Source organism: Sycon ciliatum, chromosome 12 (genome assembly GCF_964019385.1).
Source record: "Sycon ciliatum chromosome 12, ocSycCili1.1, whole genome shotgun sequence".
In the NCBI taxonomy this organism is placed as follows: Eukaryota; Metazoa; Porifera; class Calcarea; order Leucosolenida; family Sycettidae; genus Sycon; species Sycon ciliatum.
In genome coordinates, this window is record NC_088654.1 from 17242896 (window position 1) to 17258245 (window position 15350).

The window sequence follows — 15350 nt, forward strand, 5'->3', positions numbered from 1 at the left end:
GTTGCCAACGGCTCAGCTGCTTGAAGGTGTAAGTATTACAAGTAGTTGTTGTACCTACCACCTTTAATGGTTTCAGGGGGCATACTTTCTATTAAGTATACATACCTGGTAACCATGGACTGCTTCTGGCTAGATTAACTCTTGTGTAATCAATGGTGCTAGTGAATCTTATATCAGATCCACTCTGATTTAGCCACCCACACTAGTAGCAAGTATTACCTTCACTGGGGGCAGGGGTAACTGCAGTTGGATCCCCGGACGGATACCCTGATGCCGTCAATCCTTTTTCTGCACCTTGTCCTCACCCACTTAATGAGGTACTAGATGCGGTGATCCCATAAGTGGGAACATTTCAAGTCCACCCTAGTTTGGGGGTTTCAGGGGGTGTCGGCCGTTGGGCGGTTCAATGGCCAATTCAGTCATCTTTCCAAGATTCCTTTTGAGTCTCTCTCCCCTCTCCCGGGGAGACCCACGTGACCAGTTTTGGCAGTGAGCAAGTACAAGTGTGTGGTACACATGTGTGTGTGTCTGTCTGTCTGTCTGTCTGTCTGTGTGTCTGTCTTGGCCATTTTATGCCGATGCACTCCGTGTGGTGTGGACCCGGTGTGCATTGGTGGTCGATTCACATGGCTTCGCCAGTTGTGTGGATTAGGCAGTTACGTGGCGCTAGTCTTGATCTGTCTCATTCAGATCTTGTTCGCTATCGTTGCTATGAGAGAAAAGCTATAGGTGCACATCCAGTGCATTTGCAGATTTGCGTGCTTCTCTTGCGACGGGCGTAATGCCGTATACATGGTACATGGTGTGTGTGTGTGTGTGTGTGCGTGCGCGTGCGCGTGTGTTTCCAAAATATAATGCCGTGTTGCTATTTGCGGACCGAGGATGCACTCAGTTGCATGTTTAGTCGGGCACTTGACAGGATACCAGATGTCATGTCTGTTCAAAACACTAGCCTTTAGACTTGAAAAAGTTTGCAACGGGGTGACATCCTACGCGCCTGTGTAGTCAAAAACATCCTCTTCTGGCCGAAATGGGATCCATTCTCGTCTTGGCTATGTGCGAGTACCGGTATTCTGTCGACGTGCGGACGTTTGTTGACACCTGATGTCACACGCTGGTGTGGATGTCCTTTTTAACCAGTTGTGGCGGCATGGTCCCCAGCAGGCCGGGGGCCTAGTCTGTTCACTACCGGTGAGTGTCTCACCCGGCAGTGAAAGAAATCGCGACGGGTCCTGCACTCCTGACAAACAACCATCTAATGTGAGTAATGATTTTGATGTACATGGTTTATTGACAAAATAGAATTACTAGTATGTGGACAGCGGACTGGATTCGCCTTGCTATGTTAATACGCGCGTAAGCCGCCGCGCTATCATAGCTCTTTCTTACCAGGGTAGCTGTGGCCTGGAAATCCAAAGCCCTGCTCGACGTTTCTCCTCTTACTTATGAAACTCCACTCGGTGCTCCTTTGGCATTGTCGTTGGGAGATGCTCGGGAAGGTAGAAGGTGCTTCTGTGGCAGCTCGAACTGACCTTCGTTTACTGATAGTACAGAGATGGCTCAGGTGGACTCACTGGATTCGCCAGATGGTGGTGGTGCCTTTATGAAAGGTGACACATCACCCAAACTTCACAAGCGCAAGGAGTTTGTTCGCCTCAAGAACTTGCTGACCGGTCAAGATGCGGTGGATACGCTGCATCAGAGCGGAATCATGGTAGGGAGCTACGCTCTATCTCACCTGCTATCGTTGCGGGCATTGCATAGATAGCCCATGTAGGGGATGATTCTACCGTAGTTATGATAATTATTCCTTGTCTCCCTTGCACACATTCTTGTACACACACATACACACATAATCATAATGGATGCATATTTGCATATACACACATACACATACATACATACATACACATGCGCGCACGCACGCACACACACACACACACACACACACACACACACACACACACACACACACACACACACACACACACACACACACACACACACACACACACACACACACACACACACACACACACACACACACACACACACACACACACACACACACACACACACACACACACACACACACACACACACACACACACACACACACACACACACACACACACACACACACACACACACACACACACACACACACACACACACAGGTGTGCCCAATAGCCTGTACGTCACAGCGATGCGTTGGCTCAATGATGACGCCGAGTGGTGGTGAGCAGCAGCCGAAGAGACCACACGGTGTGGTGCGGCCGAAAAAGGAGGTGGAGGAACATGCTCGGGATTTCTTGAACCAGTACTACACGTCACTGAAAAGGTAATTTGATACTTTTCAATATGTAAAGAGTTACTTAAAAGATGCAAAACATGACACTTGTCAAATTTGACATATTGAGATTTTGAGCTCATTGTGATCAAAAAGTCTACCTTCTGGCAAAATTTCACATTCAAAAAGGTGAGAAGCAATATGATGGCCAAATATGTATTTGCATGAAGTGAATGCACATAAAATGAATCCTTTTTGGTCACGTGTACCACAAACGTACACTGACTCCGCACACTTACACCCCGCACATGTACCCCGCACGTAGCCCCCCCCCCCCCAAAAAACGGACTTACATGTATTATTTTATTTTATTTATTTATTTCTGCACTTCGTGGCATGTCAAGACAGCCAATTGAATTAAGGAGAGGGTGAGACCAACCACGGAAGAAGAGAAAAAAAAGAAAATGAAGAGCACGTACACAAAGTGGGAAGGGATTAGCAACTTAAAAAGCAATGGGATGCTCAGCGAGCTATGCAGCGGAAGTGGTGACTGTGACTTTGTTTACTGGGAGATACTGAAGTGCTGTCTGACGAGGGTACGGAATTTGGGCATATCTGGGGCTTGTCTAACACTGGGAGGCAGTTGGAGCCACGTGGAATAGGAGGAAAAGAAAGGGGAATTTACGAATAGGGTAGACCTAGCTAGGGGGAGACGAACGCAGCTTCGGGTGGTGCCACCTGAATTGAACCAATTAAGGGACTGTAAATGAGCAGGGTGCTGGTCAAGAAAAATTGAATGTGCCAGGGTGCACTTGGAAGCATCAAGGTAATGTTGCAGAGTGGTAGTGGATGCAGCAGCATACAAGTCTAGATTTGTGATATAACGATCAGTACGAAATATGATGCGCAGTATACGGCGATGGAGAACTTCTAATTTACCTATGTGGGTTTTGTTAATGGTGGACCAGGCAGGGAAGCCGTACGTGAAGAGGGGAAGAATGTATGATTTATAAAAATTAATCCGGCAATTTTGGGGCAAATGGGACAAGTGACTTGACATTATGCCGACAGATCGGCATACTTTGGACGACACATGATCAGCATGGTGAGACCAGGAGAGGGCGGAATCTATGACAATGCCAAGGTGTTTATGGTGGGGCGCTACAGAGATAGGGTGACCGGGATCATCGGGAAAGTGGAAGATGGGCACTGGATCTGTGGGAGGGGGAAACAGGAGGAGCTCGGTTTTGGTCACATTTGGCTTAAGGTACCAAGTGCTCATCCAGTGAACAATGTCGTTGATACAGGTCTGAACTTTGGGGTACAGGGTGGCGTGAGATGGGGAGGAAGCAAGGACAGTGGTATCATCTGCAAACAAGGAAATATTGGGAATTGAATAGGGGAGGTCATTAACGTATGTGAGGAAGAGCAGGGGACCTAAAATGGAGCCCTGGGGCACTCCGGATGTCACAGACTCGGGGTCAGATAAGGTTCCATTTACTGTGACACACTGATTTCGGTCCAAGAGGTAGCTAGTTATCCAGGCGAGTAGGGAGCCGGAGACACCATGGGCACGAAGTTTGGCGATCAGGCCCTTGTGCCACACGGTGTCGAAGGCCTTGGAGAGGTCGAAGAAACAGATGCAGGAGACCTGCCGCTGGTCTTTTAGGGAGCAGAGGTCTTGGATTATGCGGGACAATTGCAGGGATGTGTTGTCCTTACGGCGGAAGCCAGATTGTGCGGGGTGGAGAAGAGGGGAGATATGGTCGTACAAGCGGTCGTACACTATTCTCTCTAGCAGCTTGGAGACGCAGGACAGGAGGGAGATTGGTCGGTAATTAGACGGGTTGTTCTTGTCGCCTTTATTTTTGTACACTGGAATGACAGTGGCTGACTTCCATCGTGACGGGAATGTGCTGGAGGAGAGGGAAAGGTTAAAAAGAATGGAGAGTGGGCGGGCAATTGAGTAGCTCAGTGTCCTGAGGATCTCATTGGTGATCCTATCAGCTCCGGGGGATTTGTTCAGAGGCATTCTTGCAATATACTTGTGGACAGTCGATGAGGTGATGATCAGGGAGTGCAATGTAGTTGCTGGTGGAGGTATGGAGGAAATAGTGGGAATAGGAGTATCGGGGTCAACCTGTAAGCCAGCACTGACGAAGTGGCGGTTCAATAAGTTACCAATGGATGCCGGAGAGGTGCTTGTTCGACCATTGGGCCCACCATCTTCGAAGGTATGACCCGGGCGCTGGTAGGATTTCGCAGTTGACGAATGAGCACAGGGAGGGATGGGAGGCGAGGGTTTGTGGGAGATATCGTGGCACGGAGGTTGCGGATGTAGCAGCGATGGCAGGATCTGGAAAGGCATTTTACATAGTTACGTTGGTGTTTGTATTTGTTGAAATTTGTAGGGGATGGGTATTTCCGGTAGATGCTGTAGAGATCGCTCTTGACTTTAATAGCTGCTTTCAGTGATGGAGTCATCCAGGGGCAGGGTTTGTGGCGTGATTTCCGACGAGGAGGTGAGGATCTTCCTATATATAGGTCCAAGGCACCTTCAAGGTATACCACGCACATTCACACAGATGGACACATGCACGCACATATATACACACACACGCGCGCGCGCGCGCGAGCATGCACACACACATACACACACACAAACACACACACACACGTGTACACACACACAGTCAATGGCCACGGCACGCTGCACCCCCCATCCCATCCCACCCCATCCGTTTTCTGACCCCGGCCAAACCATGCTCCACCTTACTCGTACACTTAAAGTTGAACTGTAGAAAAGATCACCAATCTCTAAAGATCATCTGTCTGCAATGAACACCTATCATTAAGACTACATTGTACTTATTATCAAAAACCACCTGTTCTCCCAGCATGATGCGGTTGTTCAGCACACGTTAATGTTGCACTCTTGAAAAATGGGGGCGGAATGGTGTTTCCTACTTTGCTTACTTTGTTCCCATGGTAACCTCAGCAAGGACAGTCCGGCTCACGAGCATCGCCTAGCAGCCATCCTGCAAGAGATTGAGGACTGCGGCACGTACAATATCACCGAGAAGGAACTGGCGTTCGGGGCCAAGCAGGCCTGGCGTAATGCGCCGCGTTGCATTGGACGCATCCAGTGGAGCAGGCTTCAGGTGAGGCGGGCATCATGATCTGGGTATATGAGTGTTGGCAAAGTACCTTCAAGCTCTCTGTAGTTGAATTTTGTGAACATTCTGCTGTGATAACTTGTACACGTGGTAGTGGGTGTGTGTGAGGGGGGGGGGGGGGGGGGGGGCATGGTGACCAGGTGTTTCCTCAAACTTCTGAAAAGACGGCGGCAATTTCATGAAGACAACACCGTCAAGATTGATCATGACCTGAGGTCATTTCTCGACTCGTTTGTCCTGCTCAATTTTACTCTTCATCTGCAGTTGTTTGACTGTCGTCACGTGACTACGGCAAAGGAAATGCTGGATGCTATCAAGCGGCACATCGAGTACGGCACCAATGGAGGCAATATCAGGTAAGGTCACGTCTACACCGCTCAACATCCAGCCAGCTTTACATTATCAGTATTGTCACAAAAAAATGATTGACTGCATGCTTCTGGATGAAATGATGCTCTGCGCAAACGCTACGTGGCTAGAAACATTTCACATAATATTATCTTCTTGAAACGCTGTAAGGAAAATGGAGTGTGCCCTACTTCCATCCAGAAGCGGGTCCACAAAGCCCGTGCATATCACTCATTAGCAATAGAAAGAGTATTCCTCAAAGACGACATTGCGCGCTCTACTGACACATTGTGTTCTGTTATTCTTCAGTCACGGCTTTCCACTGATGATTGTGACAAGAAAATCGATTTTGGTAAACCTTCATGACTTTGTTGTAGTGTGGCGATGATAGCAGAATTTGTTCTCTTTATAGCTATTATAAACTTGGTCATATCTCGGTCTTTTTAACCTGCTACACTGAATGCAGGAAAAAATTTATGATTACTGTAAGACATGTATATATAACGAGGAAGCAAATCTAACGTTTTAACGGATGACATTTCTTCGTTATACAGGTCGTCCCTCGTTAATACATAATCTCTGGGACTTGACATATGTTATGTATTAACGGGGTTTATGTACTAAACGAAAGTGTATATAACTTGCTTGTATAAGATAATTTTTCACTTTTTTCAACTTTTCTGAGTGTTTCTTGCTACCATGACTACAGTCCATTTCAAAACTATAGACGCGTACCTAGGCAAAAACCGTTATGCCAGCATCTATACCACATAAAATCTGTGATCACTTTGTGCATAAATTTTTCCAAATTGGGCGTCTGTTATCCAATCCTTTAGAAACTATATGAGAGTAATTGTGGAGCGATCCTGAGCAATATACCGAAAACTATTCTCAAAAAGTTCCAGCCAAATTTGAAATATTTCAAAAACCCTACGCGTCTATAGTTTTGAAATGCACTGTAGGCAGCGAGATATTCTTGATTCCCTCGATAAACATAAAAATTATGTTATATCGGTTACAGTTAGCGAAGATTCTACAGTTTACATGATACATGCTCAGCCGCACCTGTACAGTCACTCGGAAAAAACCCATAGCTTTGTCAGTTTGTGATGTGCGCTCTGATTTCTATGCTAATTGCGTCCACAAGTAAAAGCCTCGACTGGAGACCAAAAAAAAAAAAAAAAAAAAAATTCACGGTTCGCGTGAGACTCGGCCAAAGGCCCAGTTTTCCGCATCCGCAGGAACGCCACCACCCTCTTGGATCAAGGCGCAGATGCAGCTCCTAAGCGGTGGGAGGTGAGTAGATCAGACCCACCACAAAGTGGTCAAAGACCGAGACCAAAGGACCAACAAATTATGTACTATTGAGGTAGGTGACATGCGGGTACGGAGAAATGTTATGTACTAACGGGGTTTATGTACTAACGGATTATGTACTAACCGACAACATTTGTATGGAAGTGACCACGTTTCGTCCGGGACTTGAGATTTCTTATGTACTAACGGGGTTTATGTACTAACCAGACTCGTATTAACGGGGGACGACCTGTAATAAGATCCGTTGAGGCCGTACTGCTTCATATATGCTGTGTGTGGATATGGCAGAATACTGCAAGATCGTTAACATATCTTCTCGTTAACCTATGAATTTTGGACAATCGTTAAATTTGCGACTCGTTATAATACATGTCTTACAGTATTGGAAAAAATTCAAAAATCCTTTATTATAATTTTATGATTTGACAGTTTAAAAGATAGTGCTCCAGTGCCTGTGATGGCCAGATCGCAGTACACAAGAGGTACACAACAGAAAGTAGGGCTTCTTTTGTTGTAACTCAGAATGTCGTGGTAACAACCAATCATCAGACAACAGAAGGAGATGAGAAGCAGCACAGGTATAGAAAGCCAAGCAGAGGAGACTGGACGGTCATCAATCCAGTGCAGACACTAGGACTTAGTGTTACAATCAACACCTCACAGAGCTAGAGGTAGTGTGCTCTGACGTGCTAGAATCAGCACCTCAATGTGCTGGGAGCGTAGAGCCAAGCATTGAGGTGTTGATTCTAGCACATCAAAGCGCACTATACCTCTGTGAGGTGTTGATTTTAACATTAGTCCTAGTGTCTGCACTGGATTGATGACTCCTGTCTCCTCTGCTTGACTTCATATACCTGTACTGCTTCTAATTTGCTCCTGTTGTCTGATGATTGGTTGTTGCCATGAAACTCTGAATTTCCACATACAAAGCCCTACTTTCTGTTGTGTTCCTCTTGTATTTTCAACACTTTTATCGCAGCCTCCTCGGGCTTGACCACTTTTTGGCCGCGAAACATTTGCAGACTGGACGGCCCTTGCCTTCATACTCTATCACTCTGTACTTTGAGAACTAATACTTCAGGTGCAATAATATATTTTAGGCCTCGAAGGCCAACGCTGAAAATAGCCGAAATTTAATATGTGCTGGACGTTTGTTGATTTACAGCAACTCATTTGTGTAATGAGCAGGGGCGTAGGACACGGTACGGTCACTACGGTACTGACCGTACCACTTTTTGCCCCAGGTATACCGGTACTCCGTGAATCAATAAAGTACACTAATCTGGGTTCTAAATTTCAAAATTTCAGGCTCAGCACCCCCCCCCCCCCCCTCCCCACAAGGAAATTGTACTTCAAATGGCTGACCGTACCACACTAAAAATACCTTCCGATGCCCCTGATGAGCATCAGTTACTTGGATGGAGAGGTCCTGAAAGTTTGCTTTTCCATGACCTCTCACTTTCTTCTCCTTTCCATGTGTTTCTCAATCCGTCAGGTCGGCCATCACAGTTTTCCCGCAGCGCATTGACGGCCAGAGCGATTTCCGTGTGTGGAACGGTCAGTTCTTCAAGTACGCCGGATTCAAGCAGGAGGATGGCAGTATCATCGGTGACCCATCCAGTCTAGAGTTTACTGAGGTCAGTATACAAGGAGTGCGTACAACGAGTCCTCCTGCATAGGCAGGCATTCTTGTGATGAAGCTAACTAAGGAGGCTGAACTATTACGTCGCCATCTTGTTAGTCTCGTCTGGTGTGTGTGTGCGATGATTAGGCCCTGGCGGATAATGCCGGCAGAAAAATTGGCAGAATTCGGTACTTTTTCTGGTAAGTTTCATGCATGTTTGGTATGTGGATAAAGAAATGGAGCAGAATTCGAGGAATTGCCTGCCATAAAGGTTTTATGGTTCTGCCAATTTCACTGCTTTTCGAACAGAATCTGCCACCCTTTCGATCATTATCCGCTAAGGGCTAGCGATGATGTCATTCGACTGGACTCTACGGCTTGACGGGATTTCCCCCTTTGAATACCTTCACTTCTTCAACTCTGCTGTCCAGTCTGAAGCTGGGTTGGCTGCTGTTTGGAGCAATTGTAGTTTTTTAAACTTCTTCACACATATACAGATATGCAAGGGTCTGGGCTGGACGCCGGAGAAGGAGAGCCGTTCGTCACGCTGCCCCTGGTGCTGCAAGCGCGTGGCCAGTCACCGGAATGGTTCGACATCGCCGATCTCAATCTGCAAGTCGACATCACGCATCCAACGTAAGCACCATATGGGGGGGGGGGGGCGAATATTCCCTAATGTGCTGGAGCAGTGAGACTGTACGCGCTGCTCATGTGCCCTCAACAACCATCATTCGGTTGTTTCCCATGATGAGATTGTTCATATAATGGAAAAGGACAAGTGGTATGTGATGTCTGAGCAACACAGAAACCGCAATAGCAACAGCTTCTCAGGACACACAGGACATCATGGTTTTGGCGCGCATTCACGCAGACCGAGAGAAACCATTTTTAAAAAATACAAGCACGTGTTCTCTACCACACTTTGATCAAGTGGGCCATAGAATGTTAGTGTCAGATTTCACTTTCTTATTTAAAAAATACTCAATCTGCGGACAGAACTGTTTCGTCCTTTGTGGACTCAACAGCGCAGCACAGAGGAAATGATGCCGAAGCTGATAGCAATTGTATTGTATTGTATTGTATTTTATTATTTTACTTGGGCATTCCCAACAGACCCTAAGGTCTTCTTACAGGGTGCCCAAGATGAATGAAATTGTTAAGTTCCTGGCGAAATGAATTGGGGATATGATTTGTGCGAAGGGATTCGGGAAGCGCATTAAAGCGGTCAGCACCAAGGAATGAAATAGATCTGTATCCAGCTTGGGCTTGCACAATGGGTAAGGAAAGGGAATAATTGACTTGGCCGCGGGTTACTCTGTCTGTGTGAGCGCAGTCACGGCGAAGGGAGAACATGTCAGAGAGGAGTGAACTGCAGATATTGTGGATGCAACGGAACACGAAGAATATGGACTTAGTATGATATCTTTTGTCTAAGCTAATTATGTGGTATCGCTCAAGCAAGTATGATGTCCGCGTGAATGTGTCATGCTCAAATATGCATCTAAGGGCTCTCTTACTTATGCGTAGCAGCTGATCTCTCACATTGTCAGCGAGGCAGTGGACATAGGCAGTGCTGGCGTACTCGAGCTTGCTCTGGACTACTGACAAGTAGAACTGCCTTCTGGCCTGGACAGCAAGGTTCCTCCTTCCACGTCGAAAAGCACCTAGTTTCTTTCCGATGTCTTCCCTGAGGGAGTTAACGTGGGCACTGAAACTTAAAGTTGAATCGAGAGTCAGTCCTAGATACTTAACTTCGTCAGACGGGGCAATAACAGTCGAACCACAGACAATGCTCAGGTTAGGTGGGGGATGTGAGCGTCTGCTGTGGATCAGTAGTACTTGGCTCTTGCTGGAGTTCAGGAGCAGGCCGCGATCTGTGAGGTGCTGCTTAACCACTGAAAAATCGTCTTCTAAGTAAGACATGAGAATTCGTGGACACTTTCCAGAGGCATACAGGGTGGTGTCGTCTGCATAAAGAAGGCATTGGGAACGCAATGGCAGAGTGGGGACAAGTCGAGTGTAGATGCTGAAGAGGGTAGGGCCTAGGACGGAACCCTGGGGAACGCCCCTAGTGCAGGTTCTACAGTCACTTGAGGTTCCGTTCACTTCTACGCGTTGCTGTCGGTGAGACAGATACGACTTGAACCACTCAAGAGCATTTCCACGGATCTTCAGATTGTGAAGGTCATCTATTAGCGTTTGATGGTGGACGCGGTCAAAGGCTTTGCTCATATCGAGCAGCAGTACGGCCGTATAGTCTCCGGTATCCATGCTTCTCTGCCAGTTGTTGATGGCAAGTGTTAAAAGGTCCTCAGTACTGTGGTTCCGCCTGTATGCAAACTGTTCATTTGGAATTGCTCCGGGTGTGATGTCCAGATGGTCGTGAAGCTGCTGGAGCACTAGTGATTCCAAGACTTTGGAGATAATGGGCAGTAGCGAGACTGGGCGATAGTTGGAACTGTCGTAGGGGTCGCCTTTCTTAAACACTGGACACACAGACGCTAGTTTGTAGGCTGACGGTACCTTTCCGCTAGACAATGACTGGTTGAAGATGGAAGTTAAGGAATTGGCCAGCTCGGCGGCATGGTGTTTCAAGATGTAAGCTGGTATGCCGGCTGATCCAGATGCTTTCGTGGTATTCAATCGTTCGAGAATCTTCGTTACTGCTGCTGTTGTAACGGGTTGGAATTCGAGAAGGCAGTTGTCTAAACAGTCGTCCGCCGGAGTGTCTGGGGTCGTAAGAGCAGCGCGGTGTTCATCATGGACGATATTGCCTAGGGTATCTGACAAAGATGAGAGGGAGGCTTTCGGTGTGGGGTGGGATTTTCTCCTTCCAGTTAGTTGATTCAGCACTGCCCATTGGAGTCTAGGATTTCCTGTAGCGGCACTGAACTTATCTTTGTAGTACACACTTTTCAGTTTGCGGTTTAGTAAAGTTCCTTGACGACGTATTGCACGATACTGCTGTCGGAGGCGGTCATCCATGGGGTGCTTTATTAAGGCGCGGTGGGCTGAGCTTCGTCGATGAAACATCTGTTTCAGCTCTGGGGTGACCCAGGGCTGGGGGCGGGGTTTGGAGTAAGCTGCGCGCTTCTGGGTAACGAATGGTGCAAGATCATCTAGTACTGTCATGACACTTTGTTGCCAGTGGCTTGCCGCTGCATTTAGAGTATAACCGCCGGATACATCTGAGGGGTCAAGGATGTGTTTGAGAGCTGCAGACGTTACACTACGGTCAAGGTGAGCCAGGCTAGGTTGGCGTCTTCGAGAGAATTGCTCGTGTGGCTGTTCAAAGTTGGCTCTACTAACACGGACAGAGAGGCCAATAAGATGGTGGTCGGACAGGCCATCGACGCTGTGAACAAATGTACTATGAAGAGACATGGGAGAGGAAGACGGAGCAGCCGTTGTCATTGTTGTCGGTATGAGTGCAAGGTCTAGGCATGACTGACTAGGAACTCTGGTGGGCTGTAGTATGACGTTTTGTAAGCTGTGGTCAGCGCAGAGGCCTTGTACATAGCGGGCGTTTGGGTGAGGTGGGACAGAGAGCATGTTGACATTGTAATCACCGAGGAGGAGGATGTCCGGACATGTCGCGGAGGCCATCTGCACGCTATTGTCGAGCTGCTCCCAGAAATCCACATGGCTGTCGGGAGCGCGGTATACGCAGCCGATGGATAGAAATGGATTCGTTCGGCTATGGGTGTGCAACCCAACGAATATGGTCTCTAGCCTGTCGTTGACTTGAAGTTGCCTGGATTTCAGTTGTTCCTGCACATACATGGCAACGCCGCCACCCTTTCTGCGATCAGCTCGGTCCCGGCGATAGAGAGTGTAGGCTGGTATAGCAAGATCGCAATTCATCACAGTAGAGTCCAAGCATGTTTCACTGATTGCTAGCACATCGATTCTGTACTTGTACATTATGCAATGGATTTCATGAGTTTTATTTCTTAGGCTACAGATGTTGATGTGGGCGATGGTTAAGCTCTTGATGGGTGAAGACGGACAATCAGGCACTGTTTGACTGGATGGATAGTTACAAGGATTTCTTAAAATGTCAGGTGCTGGGTCAGCGACGACATCTGTTGCTCGGAGATGAGGTGAAGTAGCTGAGAGGGAGTGTTGCTGGTGATTTCTTGGACACCCTGATGAAACCTATTGTGTTGCCAGCTCATCGATTTCAGTTGCACTGTATGGGGTGCCATCTGGGTTCAAAATCTCACCATACGGTAGCGAGCAACGGATCTCCTTTTGGCGGAGTTCCTTATACCTAGGCAGGGCCTGTCGTCTAGCAATCTGCTGTTGCTTGGTCAGGTCGTTGTTCACGTACACATCTTGATCATTCGGTTTCAAATCCAGACGTTTACGGTACACTGACAACTTGGCCTCGTGGCTTTTCATGCGTAGCCTCACTGGCCTGGCCTTGCCCTGTATGGCTTTGCTGGCGGAACCAATGCGCTCTGCAGAGAGTATTTGGTCAGCACTAATCTGGAGGAGCTGCTCACATCTGGATGACAGTGCTACGCTGTCCTCATTGTCCGCTTCGGGGATGCCCCTGAGAATAAGGTTTTCCGACCTCTTCACCCTCTCTACCTCCTCTGCTATGACCTCGGCAAGCTGCGTTGCACTGTGGCTCCCAGCTGTCTGCCACGCGTTTCCACGTGGTGCATTGCTTTGCACCGCACTCCTGGTACGGTACGCAGGGTCATCATCTCGAGTACGGAAAGTCCTCTCCATCTCCTCCACTCTCACTTCAAACTTCGTCAGCTTCTCTCTCAAGGAGCGATTTTCCGCCATTACACTTTCTAGCTTCAGGGAGATTTCTTGAAAGATGCTGTTTACTCTCATACTCATATCCTTCTGCTCCCGCAATATCTCGTTTAACGTGCTGCGCATGGACGCAGTGTCGTCCTGTTCCTCCTGGCTCCCGTCATAACAGGTGTTGTCAATTTGCTGTCGCAGGCCGTCAGGAGGCGAGCGATCCGCCGCGGGAGACTTTCTGCTCAACCTCTCAGGAGTTTGGCGAAGAGAAGACGACTTCACACCTGGAACTGCTACTGGCAGCCTGCTTGGCTGACTGGCTGGCATGCTGGGGGGGAACAAGGGGGGACTTTGACCAGAGCTCAAAAACCTGCAACCAGTTCCTACGTCACAAATCCAGGTCGCGTGCATCAATGAAAAGTAGATTTTCCAAAGCCAGATTTAAACCAGGCCCGAACGTACATTGCCAGAGTGCTCAAACTGACAAGTCAGTGAGCTCTGCATAACGCAAATAAAAAAAGGCACTACCCCACACAAGAGTGCTCAACTGCTACGAGAGCAGGAGCGAAACACAAAAATAAAGAATATTTTATCTGTAAAGCAATCTGTAAAGCACTGACTTTTCTGGTGAGATGTACAGGGGATGACATCGACATGACATCATACACAATGACATCATACACAATGACATCATACACAATGACATCATACACAATGTCTCTTGAGCTACATTATACATGTGCTAGGGTGATGTCGGCACCTGCGCACACGCCGGGTTCCATGTCCCACACCAGTGAACAATGTCGATGGAGCTCTGCGCTCTTCTGTTCCAACCATTCTCGACGACATCATGCACACACACACACACACACACACACGCACACATACACACACAGACACACACACACACACACACGCACAGACACACACAGACACACACACACACACACAAGCACACGCAATGTGTATCCAGCTTCTTGGATGATGCCCACACTCAAATGGCTACTTATACCAAGCTATGCCATCCCAGTGAACAATGCTAGAGTGATCCTTTACTCTACTGTTGTTTCTACTGTTCTCTGTTGTGCAGGTTTGAGTGGTTTGCGGACATGGCGCTGAAATGGTACACTGTTCCCGCCGTCACTAACATGATGCTGGATTGCGGTGGCATTGAATTCCCCGCTACGCCGTTCAGTGGCTGGTGAGTTGATCAACCGCCACAGAGTGTTTGAATTCTTTATTCTCACGATGGCACCATCGCCAATAAGAGAGTTAACTCTGACATTGTGTTAAGATGGGGGCGGATGGGATTGAGGGCAAATCAAGCGGCATGATTCAAGTTTGGGTGCAAATAGGGAACGGAGATCTTCCTGATCATACTTGTGTGTTTGTGTGCGCGCGTGTGCATGTACAATGACATGTCATGTGTGTGTTCGTGTGCGTGCGTGCATGTGCGTGTCTATGTATTGGCATGTTTACCTGCTTATGTGCGTATCAATTTCCATGCAGGTACATGGGTACTGAGGTTGGAAGAGATTTGTGTGATGAAAATCGTTACAACGTGTTACCCGTGAGTCATAGGCAATGCTTGCTGTGCCGATTGTTCAGGGAAACGTCCGTTACCATTTTAAGGCAACAGTGTACAGCAATATCTTGGTTCAACCCCATCAATATCGTCACTGCATTTGAATGTTCCGTTTGTCCATGCCGGGTGTGCAGGAAGTGGCTCGGCGCATGAATCTGGACACACGCACCGCATCGTCGTTGTGGAAGGATAAGGCGCTGGTAGAAGTCAACCTGGCTGTTCTCTACAGCTATCAGGTTAGCTAGC

At 47.8% G+C, this 15350-nt stretch overlaps 2 protein-coding genes across 2 annotated transcripts in view; both read left to right on the forward strand.

The window, feature by feature from the left end:
* Nucleotides 1-1177, forward strand: part of LOC135828038 (nitric oxide synthase 3-like) — an 18198-nt gene extending 17021 nt beyond the window's left edge. Inside the window, exon 20 of the mRNA XM_065340472.1 lies at nt 1141-1177. Within this exon, the coding sequence (XP_065196544.1) occupies nt 1141-1177 (37 nt within the window). The remainder of the gene's footprint in view (nt 1-1140) is intronic.
* A 519-nt stretch (nt 1178-1696) lies between these two features.
* LOC135828039 (nitric oxide synthase 3-like) overlaps nt 1697-15350 on the forward strand; it is a 48663-nt gene continuing 35009 nt past the window's right edge. Inside the window, 10 exon segments of the mRNA XM_065340474.1 lie at nt 1697-1714; nt 2178-2341; nt 5289-5451; nt 5731-5822; nt 8627-8768; nt 9253-9280; nt 9283-9391; nt 14610-14720; nt 15029-15089; nt 15239-15340. Coding sequence (XP_065196546.1) covers nt 1712-1714; nt 2178-2341; nt 5289-5451; nt 5731-5822; nt 8627-8768; nt 9253-9280; nt 9283-9391; nt 14610-14720; nt 15029-15089; nt 15239-15340 — 975 coding nt within the window. The 5' untranslated portion in view covers nt 1697-1711.